Source organism: Pinus tabuliformis, chromosome 7 (assembly GCF_031772625.1).
Source record: "Pinus tabuliformis cultivar Carrire ecotype Pingquan chromosome 7, CPIR1, whole genome shotgun sequence".
NCBI lineage: Eukaryota > Viridiplantae > Streptophyta > Pinopsida > Pinales > Pinaceae > Pinus > Pinus tabuliformis.
Window position 1 is genome coordinate 757,052,322 of NC_142293.1, and position 26,473 is coordinate 757,078,794.

Genomic DNA, 26,473 nt, shown 5'->3' on the forward strand with positions numbered 1-26,473 from the left:
CCTATGGTGGATCCTATCTCGGGCTTAGAGGCGGTCTCAACCCCAACCAAATGAGGTATGTGTGTGGGGAAACGTAATGTTAGTTGGTCATAGTGTCAACTACTCCTCTATGGCCTCAACCCCAACCAAATGAGGTATGTGTGTGGGGAAACGTAATGTTAGTTGGTCATAGTGTCAACCACTCCTCTATTTAGTTTTTTTTTTGTGTTAATACGCAATATCATAGTTCTTTTGTCAAGTTTCGGTCAGCAGAACAAAGTTGTCATGATATTCAGAAAGCTAAACCTACAAATAGTAGTAGTAGGAAAAGGTAATTTTTTGAATTGTATAAGAGATACAAAAATGTGATGGCATGTGTGGTTAAGAGTGTGATTAAGACAATATTTTTCTGCACCTCGTCTGGTTTCTAATTTGGCAAATCAGCACTTATTCCTGTACTCTATATTTATTTAGTAATATAATAAATTTATGTTGACTTTATATATATATATATATATATATATATCTATATATATATATATATATATATATATATATATATATATATAGATATAGATATATATATTAAAATATCACAAATTAATTTTATATTAAGAATTGAATGAATTATACATATCCTCTTATTATTCTTATTACAAAATAATTGAATTTTTTATTTTATTTTTTAACTTTTAATTACTTTCTTTTTCTTTTGACATTAAATATTTTACTATATACAACATTAAAATATTTTCCTTTTAACAATTTTTTAATAATCTATAAATATATATGAAGTTGAAATCAATAACAAAGATTTTCAAATAATTTATTTAACTACTATATTGAAATAGTTTTCAAAAATACATCTTATTTATGATTTTTTTACTTCTAATTACTTTATGTCTTTTTAAAATAGATATGAAATTATATTATCTGTGCACATGCAAATATTTTATTTATAATTGAGATTGAGTAAAATATTTCTGCTACAAATCCAATGATCTTAATAAAGTTAACAATTATTAATGTTTTATAATACTTTTAAATAAAATCAACTACACGCCAATATTCATTTTTATTTTTTTTACACTGAACATTATTATCCTATCTAAAAAACGTTTTATTTTTATTTAAAAAAAACACATAAAATACATAACTATCATGCTAGAGCTTAAAATGCCCTCCCAATATAATTGCATTGCCATAATGTAATTATATTTTATAATGTTTTATAATATGACTGCCATACTAAACTATAAAGTGTCTCTTTACCTAACCATTGCATAAAAAAATAAAAATAATATAACCATTTAAAAATAAATCTCAGTTAAATGAAACTAAAGTTAAAGTCATGGAATCTCAAAAATCAAACACCTATCGCCATAACAAGCAGAAGCCTTCGGAATGACACGCCCATACTTTACAAGACCTTTGAGGCCATAGACGAAAGAATTTGCAGCGCTTCCATCGTTCATAGTAATGTCTATGTCCTTCAACACAAAATTTGTGCATGGAAAAGTCTTGCTACAGGCAAACCTTATCGCTTCTGGCGTCGCCGAAGTGCCGTGGATCCCTGTGTATGACACTTCGCGAATTTGGACAGCCGAAGTCTATATTCGCCACAACAAGGAGCAGATTCAATACACAAGCAATCATTGGAGTAAAAATGATATAATCGAAGAAATAAAGAAAAATAAATGGTTGCCGAATTGCCCTGTAAATAAACTTGCCAGATTTTTGCACACTGATGTATTGTACGGGGGACAGTAATATTGGTCGATGACGATGGGATTGGAAACATTGTTCATTATCACATTTTCATAACTGATATTTTGGGCATAACCAGAAACCCCCTGTAACAACAAAATTAAGACTTGAGGCTGCTTCAATAATCATTTCTTATGCTGCGCTTACCTCATGTATGGTTAAAGTGAAATAAATTAAAAGATTTGACATTCCAGTTACCTGCCATGATTTTATACGCAGTCCACTTAGTGTATCAATCAGAGTAATATCACGATATACTACATTTGAAACCGTCACGGATGCGTTATTTCCGCCCAGGGCTCCAATGCTGTTCACACAAAAACTTCAATTAAATGCATATGAAGCTTCATATTAAATTTAGCCTTAGTGTTCTTTACAATCCAAAAGCATACTTATAAATATATAATCACCTTATTCCATGCGACCGACAAACTAAGTTGTTCACATGAATGTCTGAGCTTCCTGAAAATATAGTTACGCAGTCATCTCCTGCAGAATTCGATAAAATTCAGATTATTACTACATAACTGTCATCAGTTCCTCCTGATGATCTCAATCATTTACACAAAACGGACATACTGATAAAAACCTGTTGAGATTACTGAATTTTTAATCGCTACTTGTTGGGAACTAGCGACATTAACCCCATCGGTATACGGACTATACTGAGGGTTAACGATACTTAAGTCGCTGACTTCAACAAGGCTGGATCCATTGATTTTAAGATGGATCCCTGGACTGTTCTGGAACGTCAAATGCCTTACCGTTACATTTTCAGAAGAGGTAACAAGCACTGACTGCATTAAAATTATGAGAGCATTAGAGAAAAACTAATGACTTAAATAGGGTCAGTGCTATATTCAATTCAGAAGGATATGCAAACAAGTTTTGGAGGAGCTTACAGTGGGCGCCCACACGCAACTCTGTGCACCAGAAAAATAAATACTTATTAGCAATAATAATAAGGATTACCAAACATCATAATATAAGGTTTCTATCAGTGTATATAGAGATATGGATAATTATGAATAATTTTGATTATTAATGTTTTTTTTGGATTAATTACTGTTGATTTTTCTGTGGTTGATTTTTATCTTGTGCTAGAAATAAATCATATTAAATGTAAATTTAGACCCATCATTAATACTCCGACCAATCATTAATAATGTAATTAATCCAAAACACATCTCATAACTAATTCATATAAATTACAAAAATCTAAAATTAAACCATGAATAATATTTAGTTATCATCAAATGTGTCTTACCTGAATAAGGTTGCCTGTCTTACCTGAATAGGGTTATCGAGGCAAGTCTTTGACCACCATTTCTCGCCTGACCCATCAATAATGCCTCCACCCTCGATAGTTAATCCTTGCAGATTGGAGAATTGAAGCCATGTGTTTTTGTTCCCAAGAACCGTGTTCCCAACAATCCATGGATTGCTTGGGGCAATTACAGTCCCTGATATCTGTTAGATATTCAGTGATATGATAGGACAACACTGTCGTGTATTTTGAAGGAAAGACTTATATCGCCAAATAACAACATCTTGATAATAATCACCTGAACAGTCAAACCAGGAGCCTTGCAAGGACCATTGAAGTTGATAGGGTCGACAAAGTACACATTTCCCTGTGGAATGAGAAAAACAGAAGGCGACGTTTTTGTGCAAGCTGCTGTCCAAGCTGCCAAGAAGGCCTGATAAAAACAATTAAAATGGTTATTGTTTCTAAGGGGCAAAATTGTACTGCTTCCCAAATGTTATATGACTTCTATGGGTGTGAAATAAAATATATTTAAATTGTTTTTTAGAGTGGTCTTTAAATGTGATTTTTGGAATATTTTTAGTATTATTTTTTATTTAAAATTTGATAGAGATTCATTGAAATTACAAGTTTAACCAGTGATCTTTTCACAATCTAAGTGTTCCAAAAATTTGAAGGTTATGGAATCAATATATATAATCAACAAACAATTTAAACAACACAAATCAAGATTTGACCACAAATTATTTCTGGAGATTCAATTAGTAATCCTCCATAAAAAAACCTTACTTAAAACTACAACCACTCAAATTTTTAAATCGGAATTTCACTATAAATATTGTCAAAATCTTTGAGAGATTGTAGTTTTAGATGGGTTCATTTAAATTCCGGTATAAATCGGGCAAAAAAGGTGGCAGAAACCATAGTTTTAGATTGAATTGCATTTAACAAAGAATTCTGCTCATACTGGCATTGAGTCCCATGGCGTTCGAACAATGGAGCAAAATCCAAAAATGGAGCAAATCTAATATGCGGCGGAAACCATAGTTTTAGTTTGATTTGCATTTAACAAATAATTCTGCACATACTAGGCATTGAGTGCCACTGCAAACCAAAAATGGAGCAAATCTTTACAAACATATCCCAATTGAAATATTTTGATTAACGCTAATCCAATTCCCTCCTTGGCAGTTGGTAAATGGGTGCCTATTAGTGGATTTTGGTAGGCTAGTTATTTAACAGTTAATATATACAGTTTCTTCATTTATCAGTAGTAGTAGATGTGTGAGGGTATATATATCTATGAGTACATTTTAGTAAGCCAGTTATTCAACTATAAACATATACAACCTTACCCATTTACTCTCAATAAGATTTACTGCTAATTGGCAAGCCAGATGGGCAGGCCAGTTATTGGTCGCCTCCAATAACCCGACGAATCTGATCCCGGCCAGGTCCAAGGCAAAGCTTAATTTAATTTATATCGAATTCCCGGTAAAACGGACAAAATAATAAATTACCTTGCTGTCGTCGGAACGGCCGTCTCCACGGGCTCCATACACATCCACGTTAAACACTGAGGCTCCTTGGTTAGGGTTTGCATCTTGCGGTTTCTCTATTTGTCTACTGTCAAAAACCAAGCTTGGTATTTCTTCTGATTGTGTGTTTTGGGCGGAAGCGCTTGTATGGCGAAGAAGGCTAAAGATGCACATTACCGCCCAAAGGCGGTGCTTTTCAGAAACTATGGATACCATGATTATATCTCCCCAGGCAACCTTGTCTACCAAAAAAAGACCAGAAGAAATCTAGTCGAGGGAAATTGTGAAACTGTAACTATATTGAGTATTGGTAGGAAGTCATTTTAAGGATGTGGCTTCGATTTGATTGGGAATTTTTGATAAATTAGTTTGAGAAAATCTCGGAAAATCACTGAACGAACGTTTCGGATTGGATAACAATATCTTCTGAACAATCGCGCCGAAGACGTACTACTCACGCCTGAATAGCGATTTCGTTGGCATAACCAGACTAGATACTTTTTATGCGAAAAAATTCGAAGGTAGAAGAAAAATGTTATTATTTGCTTGCCCTAGACACAATAAACCACACTCGTTAGGCCTAATTTTCTTCTTCTTGTTACTTATTTTTTTCAATATGGATCGGCATTGTTAGACTCCTAGGCTACTCGTAAGTACTGAAGATACTTTTTGGTTTAAATGTGATAGGAATTAGAGCAGCTGTGGCTTGGAGAATGCAGGAAACATGCTACTTATGATCTTATGAAAGTTGCTTACTAATGAGATACCTTTATGCCTACGACATCATAGGCTTTTTCAACTTAGCAAACCCACTTTTAAGAAACTAAAGGCTGAAACTATAATCATAGGCTTTTCAATCAAGCAATCTCACTTTTGAAAAGCGTTCAAACTATAATGTTACCATTATAGCTTAGAGCAAGCCGAGAGCAAGCCCACTTTTGAAAAACGCTCAAACTAGAATGTTACCATTATACCTTATAAAATTCTTTGATAAATGTAAACATAACTTTGAAAAAAAAATAAAAGTTTCTAGACCAATCTCTCTCCTTTCTCTCTCCTACTAGAGTATTTTTCCAAATCTTATTTCCTTTTCTCCATCTTAGATATCTTTTGGTCATCTTTCTTCTTTCCAAGTCAATTCATTATTTTCTTCTGATCTTTCTTTTGCTTTATTCATTTAATAAAACATTCATATATATATATATATATATATTACAAAATCTTAACAATTTCAGTTTTTTATAAATTTGATTTTTTAATTTAAATAATTTGATCTTGAATTTAAATAATTTATTTTTATTTTTACAAAATATTTTTATTTTTTGTTTTTAATTATGCTTATCTTATTATCTTTTATTATATTATGTTGTTTTTATAATGTTGATGTTTCAAAAGTGACAATGGAATCATTATCAAGGTGCAAGAACATGTGTGTTTTAAAGAACATGTGCTTATTCCAAACAGCATACACATGTTCCTTGATATGCAATATTGGCAAGCCCTAAGTCAACAACTAAGATGCTAGCTAGGAAAGTAGGTAGGAATGGGACATGAATGTGTACATGTTTCTTCGCAACATGCACAAATTCTTAGGGAACATTCCTCATTTTAGATTGCAATACAAGTTTTTAGGATCTTTTTGAGCCAAAGATTCCTTCCTTGGATTAATCGAGATCCAATTTATTGAATTTAATATATATTTTTTAAATTATGAAAAGTTGGTTAAAACTTGAAAACTAAATCTAAATGATGTCCTAAACACAAGCACCTTATTAAATTTCTTGAAACTTGGTTAATAGGGAGCATAATGAGAACCACAAACCACCATCGCCAAACCCCAACCTAGAATAACTAAACCCCAACCTAAAACAAGGACATCTCAATGCCAAAATCAATACATCCTTAACTATTTTGAGGGAACTCATACATGATATCTAAAACAATATATAGTTTGCACGATTGATTCTAGCAATTTTACTAAATTAAATCTCATCATTCATTTCTAATCCCCAAAGCTTATTAACTAATATTTTTTATTATATGTCTAGGATGTATGAATGTTGTAAGTCTAGTCTAAATAATGATCAAATTACAATGCATTATTAAATAAGATTTTCTATCATGGTTCGTTGACCCAAGAAACAATCAACAAATACCAGTGAAAAGGAAACACCTTTATATTAACTAGTGCATTTACTAATAATTTTGAGACCAATAAAGGGATAGGTGGTTCATGGATTTTGATAAGTCTCCTTGTAATAATAAGGAGGTTACTCTATATTTCATGAGGAAATTATTAGCACAATTTAGATGAGGACTCAATGTCAACTACTTTGATATGGAAAAATTCCAAGGGAAGGATTATGTGTTTTCCCAAGATAGAGAGAATGCTAGACATAATTGTTATGCCTCGAAATGGTACTCCTTAGAGCCCATTAGAGAAGAAACACATAAACAAGCTAAATATGGAGCATCTAACTCATGGAAACCAAAAAAAAAAAAATATTTCTCCAAAGCCCATAAGGCACTAGAATAGAGTGTTGCAATGCTTCAAGTGGCGTGAAAAGTAGTGTTGAATGATCCAAACCCTCACAAAAAGAACATTGAAGTAGCTAGGGTTGCAAAATCAAGTAGGTAAGGCTTTCCTAGGGTCGAAAAGTGATCAAGTAAAGCATAAGGATGACATGAAAAGATTAAACCAAGTAAGAAAGGTGTTTAGGTTCATACCTCCACCTTGTCATCTCAACTACTAAACAAATCTCATCCATGGAACAAAGTAAGACTACATAATGTAAAGATATTAGCCTTGCGATACATTAGTGCCTCCAGTCAGCCTAATTGTGAGCATTGGTTAGAGAAGGAGCCCTAGGTTGGAGAGATTTAAGGTGCTGCAAGGGTTGTAAGTGTCTTTTGTTCAATGAAAATGTTATGCCTTCAAGTCTCCCCCAAAGTTCTTGTACTACTTATTGTTTTATGATTACATGTTTACATTGATATTTTGTTGTTAACATTTGTATTACATAGGATTGAATATTTGATTGTTTGAGGTGTATGCTTGAAGATGTAGATTTGGCAGTTTGGGATAGTATCTAAAAAGCATTAGGCCAGCCAAAGGTGAAGATAGGACTACCCTTCAATAAAAGGTGATAATTCTTCCCTTTCCTTGTCAATTCATATAAGTTTTCATGCATGCATATTTAGGGTCATGAGGTCATACTAGAATCCCCATAGTGATAAACCTACTTCATAAGGTTTTATTGGTGTGTCCTAGATAGATATGGGGGTCTCCTCCCTAAGGCTTTATGCTTAAATACCCTTCCTTTAAGTGTGGATGTGACCCATGATTGTTCCCTTAGGTCATTAGGTTGTATATGCCAACCTTAATACTCATTACCTTAACGAGCCTACATAGATGGTTTCGGGTGGAGTCTACCTATAGTTTCTATAAAAGATGTTGGTCATAACTCATTTGGATCCCCTTAGGTTTCTGCTAGTAATAAAGGGTACTCGTACTACATATTAAGTTGTTAAACATGAGTCCAACATAATTGTCCCTTTCATATCTTCTATGTTGACTTAGGCAATCATAAAATAAGCTCCAACTAGTGAAATTCCCCTTGAGGCACTTGACTTTCCTTCTTTCCTTCTATATTTTCTAGATGTGTGGCATTTGGTCTAGTCTAGTTGGTCTTAGGTGTTTATTATTTTCCATTAGATAAAACTCATATTTTAGCAATGTTTGGGATTAACCAATTACATTCGCAATGCAAACAGGGCCTTCCTCTTATATTGGGGGGTCTACCTCTTCGTAGACATAGGATTGACCCCACAACTAACTTAGGTTTATATTTACTAGCTCAAGAGAAACTATGTTTCATTCTTAGGTTGATGAAAGTATGCCACCTCATTCGCATCCTTCGTTGATCGACATCCCTTCACCCATATTTTTGAGCGGGGGTGTAAATTTAACCCAATCCTTTTTAGTCAAGTAGACTTTATCAGGTGTGTATTGCAACTAGTGTATGCCAAATGGAAGAACTTAGTGCGTCAACACATAATGTCACTATAAGGATCCCTAAGTTAACTTATATGCCATCATATACTACAATATATCCTTTCTACATCATGCATACATCCTCCATTTTTTCATATTTGGAAACTAATATAGGATCACTATTTCCAACTTTTGGTATATATAATATTGGTGCCTCCACAACCTTGACTATGGTCCCTCTATGCACATTTGAGAGATGATCTACACACAATTAGCATACCCACATCTACCGTCAAAGGTTCAAACCTTGTCTCTACCTCTAGTTTCATGGGTCCATCTCTTTGTCTTGGTATATTTGTAGATAGTACATTTAATGCTAATACCAAGTTCCCTTTTGGTTTGAATACTTATCTAATGTCTATGTTGGTCCCTATTACAACTTAAGGTGTAAATGTTTTTGGAGGATACACTAATCTATGTGGAAGTTAGCCTTTACTAGGGTTTCCTTTTCAAAGTTTTATGCAATTTCCTTTGAATGTCCAAGGAGACAAAGGCAATGTTCTTAGTAATGCATTTTGTCCTTGGGGTGCTAAATTCTATATTACTCACCCTTTTGGTCTAGGAATTGTTTCTTTTAGCACACCCTTTGTCTTAGAACTCAACAACCTTTTAGGAGTTATTTTCCACCATAGGTTAACTCTCTAGGGTAAATAACCTTTGCAATCTACTATTGGTTCTAGGGTTGATCCCTCTATTAACCCAACTTCCTAAGGAGGCCCATTAACCTCCAGAAACCAAGTTATCAAAAGATCATATAATACATTTGGGCTGTGGGGAGCACAAAATATTCCTTAGATTTTTTTCAAATAACTTTTCTTAGCGATGCCTACATTTCCAGAGTTATAAAAGATAATGAATAATCCCACAAAGCACACCCTACATAGCCTACAGTCTAATTAGTTGACACCCCAAATTTCAATGGTGGACCTGATGAATATCCCATGGAACATATCAAAACTTATCATCTATTGTGTTCATTAAACATGTTCATGCATGATAGCATACATTTGTAGACATTCCAACAAACCCATATGAATATTATTTTTAGATGGTACATTGATCTCAAAAGTATCACTTACGATAACTTCTCATCTTTAGCATAGGATTTTGTAAACAATTATAACTTCCTGTGAGGCATGAGATAAGAAAATACATCCTTACAAAATTATATCAAGGAATTTACACCCACATATCTAATTACATATGTGGGTGGAGGAAAAGATTGAGTTTGTTTAGGATTAAGTTACCCAATCAACTAATTTTCAAATGGATTGCAAAATATATTTTATATCTAATTTATTTAAAATTTGATAGAGATTCATTGAAATTACAAATTTAACCAGTGATCTTTTCACAATCTAAGTGTTCCAAAAATTTGAAGGTTATGAAATCAATATATATAATCAACAAACAATTTAAACAACACAAATCAAGATTTGACCACAAATTATTTCTGGAGATTCAATTAGTAATCCTCCATAAAAAAACCTTACTTAAAACTACAACCACTCAAATTTTTAAATCGGAATTTCACTATAAATATTGTCAAAATCTTTGAGAGATTGTAGTTTTAGATGGGTTCATTTAAATTCCGGTATAAATCGGGCAAAAAAGGTGGCAGAAACCATAGTTTTAGATTGAATTGCATTTAACAAAGAATTCTGCTCATACTGGCATTGAGTCCCATGGCGTTCGAATAATGGAGCAAAATCCAAAAATGGAGCAAATCTAATATGCGGCGGAAACCATAGTTTTAGTTTGATTTGCATTTAACAAATAATTCTGCACATACTAGGCATTGAGTGCCACTGCAAACCAAAAATGGAGCAAATCTTTACAAACATATCCCAATTGAAATATTTTGATTAACGCTAATCCAATTCCCTCCTTGGCAGTTGGTAAATGGGTGCCTATTAGTGGATTTTGGTAGGCTAGTTATTTAACAGTTAATATATAAAGTTTCTTCATTTATCAGTAGTAGTAGATGTGTGAGGGTATATATATCTATGAGTACATTTTAGTAAGCCAGTTATTCAACTATAAACATATACAACCTTACCCATTTACTCTCAATAAGATTTACTGCTAATTGGCAAGCCAGATGGGCAGGCCAGTTATTGGTCGCCTCCAATAACCCGACGAATCTGATCCCGGCCAGGTCCAAGGCAAAGCTTAATTTAATTTATATCGAATTCCCGGTAAAACGGACAAAATAATAAATTACCTTGCTGTCGTCGGAACGGCCGTCTCCACGGGCTCCATACACATCCACGTTAAACACTGAGGCTCCTTGGTTAGGGTTTGCATCTTGCGGTTTCTCTATTTGTCTACTGTCAAAAACCAAGCTTGGTATTTCTTCTGATTGTGTGTTTTGGGCGGAAGCGCTTGTATGGCGAAGAAGGCTAAAGATGCACATTACCGCCCAAAGGCGGTGCTTTTCAGAAACTATGGATACCATGGTTATATCTCCCCAGGCAACCTTGTCTACCAAAAAAAGACCAGAAGAAATCTAGTCGAGGGAAATTGTGAAACTGTAACTATATTGAGTATTGGTAGGAAGTCATTTTAAGGATGTGGCTTCGATTTGATTGGTAATTTTTGATAAATTAGTTTGAGAAAATCTCGGAAAATCACTGAACGAACGTTTCGGATTGGATAACAATATCTTCTGAACAATCGCGCCGAAGACGTACTACTCACGCCTGAATAGCGATTTCGTTGGCATAACCAGAGTAGATACTTTTTATGCGAAAAAATTCGAAGGTAGAAGAAAAATGTTATTATTTGCTTGCCCTAGACACAATAAACCACACTCGTTAGGCCTAATTTTCTTCTTCTTGTTACTTATTTTTTTCAATATGGATCGGCATTGTTAGACTCCTAGGCTACTCGTAAGCACTGAAGATACTTTTTGGTTTGAACGTGATAGGTTTTAGAGCAGCTGTGGCTTGGAGAATGCAGGAAATATGCGACTTATGATCTTATGAAAGCGGCTTACTAATGAGACACCTTTATGCCCACAACATCATAGGCTTTTTCAATTTAGCAAACCCGCTTTTAAGAAACTAAACGCTGAAACTATAATCATAGGCTTTTCAATTAAGCAATCTCACTTTTGAAAAGCGTTCAAACTATAATGTTACCATTATAGCTTAGAGCAAGCCCACTTTTGAAAAACGCTCAAACTAGAATGTTACCATTATACCTTATAAAATTCTTTGATAAATGTAAACAGAACTTTGAAAAAAAAGGTCATCTTTCTTCTTTCCAAGTCAACTTCTTCTGATCTTTCTTTTACTTTATTCATTTTATAAAACATTCACTTCATATATATATTACAAAATCTTAATATTTTCAGTTTTTTTTAAGTTTAATTTTTTAATTTAAATAATTTATTTTTATTTTTACAAAATATTTTTATTTTTGTTTTTAATTATGCTTATTTTATTATTTTTTATTATATTATGTTGTTTTCTTAATGTTGGAGCTTATTCCAAATAGCATACACGTGTTCTTTGATATGCAATATTGGCAAGCCCTAAGCCAACAACTAAGATGCTAGCTAGGGAAATAGGTAGGAATGGGACATGAATGTGTACATGTTTCTTAGCAACATGCACAAATTCTTAAGGAACATTCCTCATTTTAGATGGCAATACAAGTTTTTAGGATCTTATTGAGCCAAAGATTCCTTGGATTAATCGATATCCGACTTATTGAATTTAATATATATATATATATATATATATATATATATATATATATATATATATATATATATATATTATGAAAATTTGGTTAAAACTTGAAAAATAAATCTAAATGATGTCCTAAACACAAGCACCTTATTGAATTGCTAGAAACTTGGTTAATATGGAGCATAATGAGAACCACAAACCACCATCGCCAAGCCCCAACCTAGAATAACTAAACCCCAACCTAAAACAAAGGCATCTCAAAGCCAAAATCAATACATACTTAACTATTTTGAGGGCACTCATACATGATCTCTAAAACAATATATAGTTTGCACGATTGATTCTAGCAATTTTACTAAATTAAATCTCATCATTCATTTCTAATCCCCAAAGCTTATTAACAAATATTTTTTATTACATGTCTAGGATGTATGAAGGTTGTAAGTCTAGTCTAAATAACGATCAAAATTACAATGCATTATTAAATAAGATTTACTATCATGGTTCGTTGACCCAAGAAACAATCAACAAATACCAGCGAAAAAGAAACACATTTATATCAACTAGTGCATTTACTAATAATTTTGAGACCATTAAATGGGTAGGTGGTTCATGGATTTTGATAAGTCTCCTTGTAATAGTAAGGAGGTTACTTTGTATTTCATGAGGAAATTATCAGTGCAATTTAGATGAGGACTCAATGTCAACTACTTTGATATGGAAAATTTCCAAGGGGTGGGTTATGTGTTTGCCCAAGATAGAGAGAATGCTTGACATAATTGTTATGCCTCAAAATGACACTCCTTAGAGTCCATTAGAGAAGAAACACATCAACAAGCTAAAGATGGAGCATCTAACTCATGGAAACCATAAAAAAAGAAAAAGAAAAAAAATCTCCAAAGCCCATAAGGCACTAGAATAGAGTGTTGCAATGCTTCAAGTGGCCTGAAAAGTAGTGTTGAATGCTCCAAACCCTCACAAAAGGAACATTGAAGTAGCTAGGGTTGAAAAATCAAGTAGGTAAGGTTTTCCTAGGGTCAAAAAGTGATCAAGTAAAGGATAAGGATGACATGACAAGATTAAACCAAGTAAAAAAGGTGTTTAGGTTCATACCTCCACCTTTTCATCTCAACTACAAAACAAATCTCATCCATGGAACAAAGTAAGACTATATAATGTAAAGATATTAGCCTTGCGATACATTAGTGCCTCCAGTCAGCCTAATTGTAAGCATTGGTTAGAGAAGGAGCCCTAGGTTGGAGAGATTTAAGGTGTTGCAAGGGTTGTAAGTGTCTTTTGTTCAATGAAAATGTTATGCTTTCAAGTCTCCCCCAAAGTTCTTGTACTACTTATTATTTTATGATTACATGTTTACATTGATATTTTGTTGTTAACATTTGTATTACATAGGATTGAATATTTGATTGTTTGAGGTGTATGCTTGAAGATGTAGATTTGGGAGTTTGGGGTAGTATCTAAAAAGCATTAGGCCAACCAAAGGTGAAGATAGGACTACCCTTCAATACAAGGTGATAATTCTTCCCTTCCTTGTCAATTCATATAAGTTTGCATGCATGCATATTTAGGGTCGTGAGGTCATACTAGAATCCCCATAGTGATAAACCTACTTCATAAGGTTTTATTGGTGTGTACTAGATAGATATGGGGGTCTCCTCCCAAAGGCTTTAGGCTTAAATACCCTTCCTTTAAGTGTGGATGTGACCCGTGACTGTTCCCTTAGGTCATTAGGTTGTATATGCCAACCTTAATACCCATTACCTTAACGAGCCTACATAGATGGTTTCGGGTGGAGTCTGCCTATAGTTTCTATAAAAGATGTTGGTCATAACTCATTTGGATGCCCTTAGGTTTCTGCTAGTAATAAAGGGTACTCGTACTACATATTAAGTTGTTAAACATGAGTCCAACATAATTGTCCCTTTCATATCTTCTATGTTGACTTAGGCACTCATAAAATAAGCTCCAACTAGTGAAATCCCCCTTGAGGCACTTGAATTTCCTTATTTCCTTTTATATTTTCTAGATGTGTGGCATTTGGTCTAGTCTAGTTGGTCTTAGGTGTTTATTATTTTCCATCAGATAAAACTCATATTTTAGCAATGTTTGGGATTAACCAATTACATTCGCAATGCAAACAGGGCCTTCCTCTTATATTGGGGGGTCTACCTCTTCGTAGACATAGGATTGACCCCACAACTAACTTAGGTTTATATTTACTAGCTCAAGAGAAACTATGTTTCATTCTTAGGTTGATGAAAGTATGCCACCTCATTCGCATCCTTCGTTGATCGACATCCCTTCACCCATATTTTTGAGCGGGGGTGTAAATTTAACCCAATCCTTTTAGTGAAGTAGTATTTATCAGGTGTGTATTGCAACTAGTGTATGCCAAATGGAAGAACTTAGTGCATCAACACATAATTTCACTATAAGAACCCCTAAGTTAACTTATATGCCATCATATACTACCATATATCCTTTCTACATCTTGCATACATCCTCCGTTTTTTCATATTGGGAAACTAATATAGGATCACTATTTCCAACTTTGGGTATATATAATATTGGTGCCTACACAACCTTGACTATGGTCCCTCTATGCACATTTTGGAGATGATCTACACACAATTACCATACCCACATCTACTATCAAAAGTTCAAACCTTGTCTCTACCTCTAGTTTCATGGTTCCATCTCTTTGTCTTGGTATATTTGTAGATAGTACATTTAATGCTAATACCAAGTTCCCTTTTGGTTTGAATACTTATCTAATGTCTATGTTGGTCCCTATTACAACTTAAGGTGTAAATGTTTTTGGAAGATACACTAATCTATGTGGAAGTTAGCCTTTACTAGGGTTTCCTTTTCAAAATATTATGCAATTTCCTTTGAATGTCCAAGGAGACAAAGGCAATGTTCTTAGTAATGCATTTTGTCCTTGGGGTGCTAAATTCTATATTACTCACCATTTTGGTCTAGGAATTGTTTCTCTTAGCACACCCTTTCTCCTAGAACTCAACAACCTTTTAGGAGTTATTTTCCAGCATAGGTTAACTCTCTAGGGTAAATAACCTTTGCAATCTACTAATTGTTCTAGGGTTGACCCCTATATTAACTCAACTTCCTAAGGAGGCCCATTAGCCTCCAGAAACCAAGTTATCAAAAGATCATATAATACATTTGGGCTGTAGGGAGCACAAAATATTCCTTACCTTTTTTTCAGATAACTTTTCTTAGTGATGCCTACGTTTCTAGAGTTATAAAAGATAATGAATAATCCCACAAAGCACACCCTACATAGCCTACAGTCTAATTAGTTGACACCCCAAATTTCAATGGTGGACCTGCTGAATATCCCATGGAACATATCAAAACTTATCATCTGTTGTGTTCATTAAACGTGTTCATGCATGATAGCATACATTTATAGACATTCCAACAGACCCATATGAATATTATTTTTAGATGGTACATTGATCTCAAAAGTATCACTTACGATAACTTCTCATCTTTAGCATAGGATTTTGTAAACAATTATAACTTCCTGTGAGGCATGAGATAAGAAAATACATCCTTACAAAATTATATCAAGGAATTTACACCCACATATCTAATTACATATGTGGGTGGAGGAAAGGATTGAGTTTGTTTAGGATTAAGTTACCCAATCAACTAATTTTCAAATGGATTGCCAAATATATTTTTCCTAGGATAGTTGAAGACATCACAAATCTAGGAGCCCAAACTAAGAACAAAAAATTATTTGTGCCCATGAAGATGATGTTGGATATAATGTATGATTATCTTCTTGATTCATAGATATTTGAAATCTATTTCGTTGCATTTGGACTCATTTTCCTTATGATAGGTGTAGGGGGGATTATCCTACTATTACTATTGTCTGGTGTTCTAGGGGGCTAATGATAACTTTTTGGAGCCCCCTAGTGGGATTTTTGGGGAAATGGCCCTAAAGAGAAATTTATGGAAAGATTTCCTTGTAAACTATTGTAATTTCATAGTCAATCTAGACCATTCATTGTTAGAACATGAATCTAATGGTAGATTTTATGTTAGGGTTTTTTTCTTTGTAAGGAAACCTTATTTTTATGAGGGAAATGTATTTTAGTTGTGTATTCTTGAGATAACATTGTAATTAAGAGAGAGGAGATTGTGTGAGAGAGAAAAGGAGCTTATGTGTTTTAAGTAATAATCCCTACATTTTTATAGAAAGAATAAAAGGAAACACTAGCTATTTCTTTATGGATGTATCCCAAATTGAGTGAACCAAGTATATTAGTGTCTCCTTTGTATTGCTTAATTTTATTTTTTATTTCTACCTTCATTTTGGTTTTATTACTTTGTGATTATTTTCTTAACATCTGGTAATAGAGGCAAAGGTTTATTTGTTGATAAAATTCATAAGAAAGGAAGGTTTGTAGTTTAAGAGGGAGGAATGATAGAAGAAGGTTTTAGGCTTGAGAAGCATATTGACCAAAACTACAGGCTATGGAATATACAAATGAAAGGTTATCCATATTAAAAATATCTTTCGACCTTTGTATGGAAGAACAAAGAAGCCAAAAAATATAAAAGATGAATAATGGGAGATTCTTGATAGAAAGGAACTAGAAACAATATGACTATACTTGGTAGCATTATGTCTTTGAAAATTTCGAAAGAAACGATAATGGAGGGCTTGATGACAACACTGGATAAATTATTTGAAATCCCTCATCTTAAGCAAGGTATTTCTTATGGAACATTATTTAATATGAAGATGTTAGAAGATGTCTCTATTGTTGATTATTGTCACATAAAAGTGATCATGTAAATAAAATTGCTACTTGGATTTAAAACACCATGTTAGTATGGGTTTTACACATAAAAATCCATTTAAGGAAATAACGTGATCAACCACTTTTTCTAAGTTGTTTCCATTAATTTACCCATTTACATGATAATAACTCATAAATTTGTTACTTTTATGTTGTATTTATATTTTTACTCATCTATGTGAAAATAATATAATATTTTCATTCATATTCTCATAAAAATAACTTAACAAATTATTTCTAAACATTTTACCAATTCTAAAGGTAATATTTTACTAAATCATTACACATGAATTATTTCCACCCATTTTACCCCATAAACAAAACAACATATTTTAATGGATCATTTATTTATAGATTGTTGAGCCAGTTACCCAAACAAATATCATTATCCATTATTTTTTAATTTTTCCTTTAAAAAGAATAAATCCCAAAAGCTATTAGTTGAGAAGAAGAACAATGGATACAACAACCTCATAGAAACTCAGTATGATCCGTGTGCACTCTTTCTTCAATTGTGCTCTCCTAAAAGAGCTTAGATCGAAACTCCTTTCTAATCTTTGTGCACTCCTTTGGTCATAATATTCAATTTCATGTGCATTCCAATCACACCAGATCCTGTAATAAACTCTCATAGCTCCATGTCCATTCAACAATTATGAACAGTCACAACTGTACTCTATTCTAAGTTCTATACACATTCATTTTCTTCATAAGTAATCTCTCGTATGCGCATTTCTCAATTTCAGGTATAGATTTGAATGCTAGGCTCAGTTACAGGCATACATACACGTTGTCACACTTTCATCTCCACCAGATTAATCTTTCCTTGAATGAAATGTCCTATCTTTGGCTCAGATTGCACCATTGCATTTGATCTCAATGCACTTAACATTTCTCAGGATTGATCCACTCCACATGTGCATGGTCTCTTCTCGTAATACATAATCTATCAAATATGACTTCTATGTCTGCAATACGCAGTGTCCAACAGATCTCTAACATCACAATTTCTCAAAAAATACACATTACTTTATCCTCTACGTACACGCCATCAAAAATACACATTCACTTGCATTGCAATTTATTTTCATCAAATTAAAAATGTGTAGCATCCAACCTTTTTTTTTAATGCTCTCGGTATAAATAAAACAACGCTCCGGATTGACCAATCCTCCACGCACTGAGAAAATCAGCTCTACCTTCGACCAGATCACACCATGTTCTAATGATAAATTCATTCAGAAATCCACACAGAGGCTGTAAGCCATTTCCCGATCAAATCCATTAATACAATGTGGGTCCATGACCCTTAAAAAACAATTGATCTACCATATTAGTGCATAGCTTCAATGTTCTATGATATGAATGCGTTCAGATTCCATTGGAGGACCAAATAAACAACATTAACTCATGAAGACCATATCAACCCATAACTCTTGTGATCTCATAGTAAACTAGTTCACACTCCAATTGATGATTAATTCAAAATTGTGGACCCCAAATTTGTCAATGCCAAATTTTCGAATGTCAAATCTCTGAGCACCAAATTTTTGAACACGAAATTTGTGAATGCCAAATTTATGAATGTCAAATTTCTAAATTCCAAATTTGCGAACACCAAATTTGTGAACGCTAAATTTGCACATGCCAAATTTTCGAACGCCAAATTTCAAGCACCAAATTTGCGAACATCAAATTTGTGAATGCCAAATTTGGGAACATTGAATTTGCATGTCTTAGAATTTATTAAATTTGAACTCCTTTTCTTAAAACTGCTGCCAACTTCTTAAAATTCATTTCTGACACTTATACAACCTCTAGACACTATTATAACAAGTTTAACACTTCGGCAAACCATTGATCATCATCATGAGTCCACAAGCCCTTCCAGGATCTACAAAACCTTAGGAAAACCTCCAACCAATCAATAAATCATTATTAAAAGTTCCAAAATATCGTTGACATCAATTCCAACATAATTGGCACTATGTTGAGATCAATGCCAACACCATGCTACCAAAAAAAGGATTGTGGATTTAAAGGATATATGAAACTATCTCATAATTTATGTGTAATTCACACATTTTTACCTATGTACACTTTCACTTAATGATGATATTATCAATTACAAATATATAAGATTAAACAAGTAAATAATAATGAGAAAAAACAATGTGTTAGTATCAATATCCCAAGCATTCATATTCTCAATACATACACATATTATGGATGAAAAACTCACTATAATAAGACAAACTCAATCTTGAGGGAACCTTGTTGAAGGATAGGAGATTAGAATGGGAACTAATTTTGTAAGGAAATGGCATATAACTCAATTTTGGAGTTAGTTGGGCTCCAACACACCTCCTTCTTAACCTCTACACACCTCTATTATTTTGGATTGATTCTTATTTTTATTTCGGTTGTAGGCTTGTTGGACTCCCATTGTGTTATTCATGAGCCCGTTACTTCCATATATGTTTGTTTGTGTAAACATAGTCCATAATTTTTTGTGAAAGTGTGGATTGTTGACTCTAACATCCCATCTTCTACATCCCAAAATATAAGGATTTAGGTGTACTATCCAATTAACTTTTCTTCTAGACACCAAAAACTATATCTGATATGTATTATCCCTGGGTATTCTCTTTGGATATTAGGATTTTTTGGGACAAAATATGAATTAACATTACCGCATTAATCAACAATAGTAAATTTTCTTCTTCAAATCAAATTCCAGTTAGTAAATTTGATATCCCCACTTAGTATTTTTCTAAGTGAAATATCAATTTTGATTATTTTTGATATATTTCACGATTGCACTTAGGAAATGTGGGTTTAGAGCTCCTACACATGATTTTTCACTTAGCGCACACCCAAACATTAGAGTTGCAGGAAATATTGTAGCCTTAATGGAGCGTGGGGCCACCTCATGGGAATTTCGGCCCACATGAGGAATATGCTCGTGTTAGAGAGGATTTGGTGTCGGAAATTTGAGCTAGGCCCACATGGGAATTTTGGAGGCATCTTGACAAAATGAGGAAGAGACACTAAATTTCTCATTCATTTATCATTTGCAAAATTTTATTTTGACAATAGCACACTTGAGGTGAAGCCAAGTCTTCAAGTGATGTTTATCACACGAGCATCTCCGAGTGGAGATCTCGACTCTTACTTTGGTGGACCTCGAATGCTAACCCAAGGAGGGAGTTCTACCTTTATTATCTCATACCAGCAACAAGAGGTCTGATTTCAGGGAGAGATTCAACTATAGCAGTGCAAGGATTGCACAGTTCATGGTGGAGGCACTCGGGGAGGTTGATGAGTGAGGTGTGATTGAGGTCGAAACTTGGGGAGAAGGTTGGGGAAGTATGTTGGTGAGGATTGCAACAATTTTGGATGCCATTTACAACAAGATTTAGAGGTGGGTCGAATCACCCAGTACTTGAGCCATTGAGGGAAAATAGAAATGATTTTATGAATTTAATCATTAGCCAAATCCTTTGTGGGTTATTTTTTCTATTTGTTGGAGAGGTTGGATTAATTTCCTAGAATTTTCTGAGCACTAGAGAGGACCCTAGTAGCAGTTATATTCAACCAACAGCGTATTTCTAGGCATCATTAGCACATAGCTAGAGCAACGTCAGAGGAGATTGTAGAGGGGTGACTTACCTATCATTTGGGGTTTTTCTAGCTTGCCTTGAGCAAGCCCAGGTGAATTCCTTCTAGCACCATATTATACACCCTTTATTTATCCATAAAGGATATTAGAAGTGCATTTTTTGGCATAGTTAATGGTCTGATTTTGTGTTCACTATTTTATGGCTTTTATCTATGTTTGCTTTGTATATTTACTATAAATTTTCCCCGTGAATATTATAGTGGTACCAGAGCTCATGGACTTGGCACAGCCTATGGGAGCACCACAGTCTATGATACTAAAGGATAGACAAAATGTGACGTGCCGAAGGCAAAGGTGTAGGAGGAGAGAAAGGAAGTTGCAGATTACCCCTAATCCTATGACAACCAAACCAAAGGTTTTGGAAACAAACATGGGGGACAATGAGGGAGACAAAAGGAGTAAGAAAAAGGAGTTTTTTCATATTCTATGGAAGGCATTGTAGGACTTGTCCAAGAACATTGAAGAGATGGGCCAGAGGAATAAAAGCAACAACAAGGGTAAGGGACTCCAAGGGGATTTAAAATTGGGCGAAGGATCGGGAATTTCGCAGCACCATACATCCCTTAATCCCAACATTCCCCTTATTTCAAACACACCCCTTAGGTATACCACTCCAACATTCCAAACATCTAGGGCTAGTGGGAAATCAGATCAGGAGGATGCCCCTTATGGGGACTTTTTCTTGGAGTATTAGTTCTGTGGACTTGATTTTGGGAAGGCCATCACTTTCATGAATTTATTCCATTTGAAGGGAAATTATAGGCCTAAGGGATAGAGTGGAGGAGGCTACATGCAGGGGACATACTTGCAGCACACTATGGGGAGGTTTTTTCTCCCAATTTTCGATGGCTCTTACAAGAGCTCAACCAAAGCATGGGTCAAAACAATGGATGTCTATTTCAGGTTAACTCAGATGATGGAGGGAGAGGAAATCAAGATTGTCACATTACATCTAGAAGGGGAAGCTAATGACTTGTGGTTCTATGGGCTGATCACATTAGGACATGTAGGAGTGACCGCTTATGATGATTTGACCAGGAGGGTGTTGGAGCAGCTTGAGAGGAAAGATCTTGAGGAGTAACTTGGGGAGCTGACAAGGCTTAAGCATACCAGGAGTGTTGTGGCACATATTTTCCAAGGTTTTCTATGATGGTGTCAAATTTATCAGACACTAGGAGGATCTACATATTTATAGAGGGGCTAGCAGAGCCATTACAAGGGTTAGTGAGGTTCAATAGGCCCACTACCTTACATGACGCAGTAGTGAGAGACAAAGAGCTACAAGATGCCCTACATAGGGCCCGAGCACTGCTACCCCCAAGACAGGGTTTCGAACAGAGGGGAAGGGACACTAAGGCTCCGCCGCCAAGTGCCAATCAGGGGCATGGGCAACTAGACGACAAGACTGGGAGAGACCTCTAGAGGACGAAATTGTGTTTCACCTGTAAGGAGTCGTGGCCACCAGACCAAAGATGTGCATTAGGCAAGGTCCATTATATCAAGCTATTCTTTGATAGTGATTGAAAAGATGAGACATATTTTGAGATGAGTGGAGATGATAACACAACACCTTAGGAGGGACGACGACAACCACCACCACCACTGATGGGGGGATTTTCCTTTGCACCTTCCAGAGGAGTCCTTCCATCATTTTACGGGCTACCCAAGTTTTTGATCCTAGAATTAGGGGCATTTTTCAAGAGCAACATGTATCAATTTTGGTGGACAATGGGGCTATAATAGATTTCATTGATGCCTAGTTGGTTCAGAGGAGGGGAATCACAACTAAGGACTTTGAGAGGTTCTTAGTTCTTGTGCTTGGGGATAGAACCATGCAGTGCACACGCTACATGTCAATCTTGACAGTAACCATGGGGAACTAATCTATGATAGATCATTTCATTGTAGTGGACATGTAGAACACCAACGTAGTGTTGGGAGTCTGGTGGCTCTATTCACTTGGTAGAGTCACGACTGGTTAGAGGAAGTTGGAGATGGAATTTGTAGGGTCGGATGGCAAGCCAATGTTGCTACAAGGAGTGCATTCATACCCACCACAGGATGTTTCATCCCATAGGATGGAAGCTGATTTGAGACATGGGGACATTGAGTGGGTTGTGGAGTTGAGGATCTCAAATGTTGGGGGAAAGCCCAAGCCACTACATCTGGAGATACAGGCTATTCTAGAAAGGTACCCAGTAGTGTTTGGAGGCATACCACCGGGTCAACCACCTAACCAGGGGTTTGAGCATACAATTGAGCTAGAGCCAGGAGTATAGGTCATGATCACCACTCCTTACCAACATCCCAAGGCATATCGGGATGAGATAGAGAGGGCTATCCATGAGTTGTTGGCACTTGGGCACATCAGGCCCAGGTCTAGCCCTTTTGCTTCATCAGTTTTCCTGGTGAAGAAGAAGGATGGGTCCTTGCACATGTGCATAGATTACCTGGTCCTCAACAAAAAGAAACTAAATAACTGCCACCTTATCCCACGTATAGATGAGTTGATGGATGATTTGATGGGGGCTACGTTCTTTTCGAAGATTGATTTGTTGTCAAGGTACCATTAGATCTGAGGAGGGACCAGGATGTCCCAAAGACAACATTCTCGTGCCATTATGGGCACTTCAAGTTCATGGTTATGCCATTCTGGTTGACGAATGCGAAATATAACTCGCATTCATGCATGAACCATGTATTTTGTGGGAAGTTGAGGAAGTCTGTGCTAGTTTTCTTCAATGACATACTGATCTATAGCCGGACTTGGGAGGAGAACTTGCAGCACATTAAGACAATGTTGGGTTTTCTGGAGGAGCAACAATTTTATTCTAAAATGTCCAAGTGTGAGTTTGGTTTTAAAGAGTTGCTCTATCTAGGGCATATCATTAGGGTGGACAGTGTGACAGTCCATAAGGAGAAGATATGAGTTATCCAGGACTGGCCAATGCCCTGGAATGTGACAAAGCTAAGGGTATTTGTGGGCACCTACACTTATTACAAGAATTTCATGAAGGGATTCTCCTAACTAGCAACACCTCTCACTAACTTGACTAATAAAGAGGAATTTTAGTGGAATACTATAGCGAAGGAGGATTGAGCACCTCAAAGAGGTCATGAATAGTTTTCTGGTATTGGAACTCCCTGACGTCACCCAACCCTTTGTTTTGGAGTGTGATGCATCGGGAGTGGATGTGGGGGCCGTGTTGTTGTAGGGATGGAACCTCGTCAGAAGCTACTATCCTATGAGCTATTGTACTCCATATATGACAAGGAGATTTTGGCCATCATGCATGTGCTAGCTAAGTTTAAACAATGTTTTATGGGGAATAGGTCCAAAGTCACGACAGACCACATCACCCTTAGGTTCTTCTTGGAGCATAAACAGTTGTAGGAGAGGTAGCAAAAGTGGGTGAGAAAGCTCCAATCATATGAATTTGACATTGAATATGTCAAGGGAAAACAAAAAGCGGTGTTTGATGCATTGTCCAAGAGGCGAGTAGCTCTCTCTATTATGAGTATTACCTCGGATTAGAGGGCGTAAGTACTAGTGGAGTACACCAAGGATCAGTTCAAGTGTGAGTTCCTTGATGGGATGGTGGAAGATGACTGGTAGAGGGTAATGAATGTGGTGATCTACTTTTGAGATCGTATTTATTTGGTACCCAACTCCCAAGTGAGGGAGAATATTCTAAAGGCCACCCATGACTCACCACTAGCAGGGCACTAAGGGTTCACGAAGACATACATGGCCATTAGAGAGAATTTTTCATGGATGGGACTCAAGGATGATGTTCTCAGGAATATCAAGGAGTGTGACACATGACATTGGAACAAGGGTGATCAATCATACCTTGCAAGCCTATTGCAGTCGGTTTCCATCCCTTAGGGGAAATGGGAAGGCATATTGATGGACTTCATTACCAGGATGCACACAATACAGGCCAATGATTTCATTTACGTGATGGTGGATCGCCTGACGAAGTTTTTCCATTTATTTTCCATTGTAGCCTGGTCCTCGGCGTCATGGGTGGTCGAATTATTCTTGAGGGAGGTGTTTTGGCTACATGGTGTCCCAAAGACCATTGCTAGTGACTGGGATAGCTGTTTCATGGATGGATTCTGGCAGGAGCTATTTCAGTTGGTGAGCACCGAGATCACTTCGAGTAGTAGCTATCACGCTCAAATGGATGGGAAAACAGTGATAGTTAACAAGAGGTTGGAGGGATACTTGCATAACTATGTGACAGGTCAACAACGAGCATGAATACAGTGGTTGTCCTTAGGTGAATACTGCTACAAAACTACATACCATATGTTCATAGGTATGTCTTCATTCCGAGCTTTGTATGGTTACGATGCATTGTCTTTTGTTGATGTTATGTTTGGAGACAACAAGGCCACAAGGGCCAAGGATTGGATAAAGGATAGCCAAGACATTTTGAGGGCTCTTAAAGATAACATGTTGATTTCCCAACACTAGTAGAAGCTTTATAGAGACATGGGTAGAGTTGAGAGGTAGTTTGAAGTAGGGAACTTTTCCTTCTTGAGGCTTCAACCATATCGGTAGTCATTGCTCAAGTAGAAGGGGGCCGAGAAGCTCAAAACCCACCTCTATGGACTATACCATGTCACTCAAAGGGTTGGGGAGGTAGCATATGAGTTGGAACTACCTATGGGGAGTCAAGGGCACAACATTTTTCTTGTGTCTTTCCTAAAAAAGTCGTTGGGACAAGAGGTTACCATGGCTACATAAATACATCCTATGGATGCTGAGGGCATTTAGTGTTGGAACCTAAGACCATTTTGGATACCTGGGAGTGACACTAGAGAAACCAGGTCATCAAGGAGTTTTTTATCAGATGGAGGAATCTTCCAAATGGGGACGCCACTTGAGAGGACTTTTAGTTTCAACCCAAGGATGGAGTTCTACTTTTATCATCTCATACCCATAGCAAGATGTCCAATTTCAGGGAGAGATTTAGCTACAATAGCACAGGGATTGCACAATTCATGATGGAGGCACTCTGAGAGGTTGAGGATTGAGGTGTGGCTGAGGCTAAAACTTGGGGAGAAGGTCGGGGAATTATTTTGTTGAGGATTATAGCTATTTTGGAGTCCATTTGTAGCAAGATTTACAGTTAGGTCGAATCACCCAATAGTTGAACCATTGAGGGAAAATAGGGTTGAATTTCCAAAGTCAATCATTAGCCAAATCCTTCGTGGGTTATTCTAGGTATTTGGTGGAGAGACCGGGATTAATTTCCTATATTTTTCTGAGCACCGAAGAGGGCCCTAATAGTAGTTCTATTTATCCAACAATATATTTCTTAGATCTTCAGCGCAGAGCTAGAGCAGTGCAAAAACCGATTGGAGAGGGGTGACTTACCTATCATTTGGGGCTTTGCTATCTTGCATTGAGCAAGCCCAAGTGCATTTCTTCAAGCACCATATTGAAAGCCCTTTATTTATCAATAAAACAGCTCAACAACCTCGTTTTTGGTGCGGTTCATGGTCTGATTATGTATTCATTGTTTTATGGTTTTTTGTCTACGTTTGCTTTGTATATTTACAGTAAATTTTCCCTAGGAATATTACAGTAAAAATCAAGCTATATTATTTATTTAATAGT

At 35.7% G+C, this 26,473-nt stretch overlaps 1 protein-coding gene across 1 annotated transcript; it reads right to left on the minus strand.

Annotated features, from left to right (window-relative positions):
* Nucleotides 1–1,328: 1,328 nt before the first annotated feature.
* LOC149249733 (polygalacturonase-like) lies at nt 1,329–4,767 on the minus strand. Its single transcript, XM_089453456.1, has 9 exons — nt 4,534–4,767; nt 3,312–3,446; nt 3,037–3,216; nt 2,649–2,669; nt 2,336–2,543; nt 2,157–2,235; nt 1,945–2,053; nt 1,725–1,832; nt 1,329–1,589 (listed from the first exon to the last, which is right to left on the minus strand). The coding sequence occupies exons 1-9, from the start codon at nt 4,765–4,767 to the stop codon at nt 1,329–1,331; spliced, it is 1,335 nt and encodes a 444-aa protein (XP_089309582.1).
* Nucleotides 4,768–26,473: the final 21,706 nt, after the last annotated feature.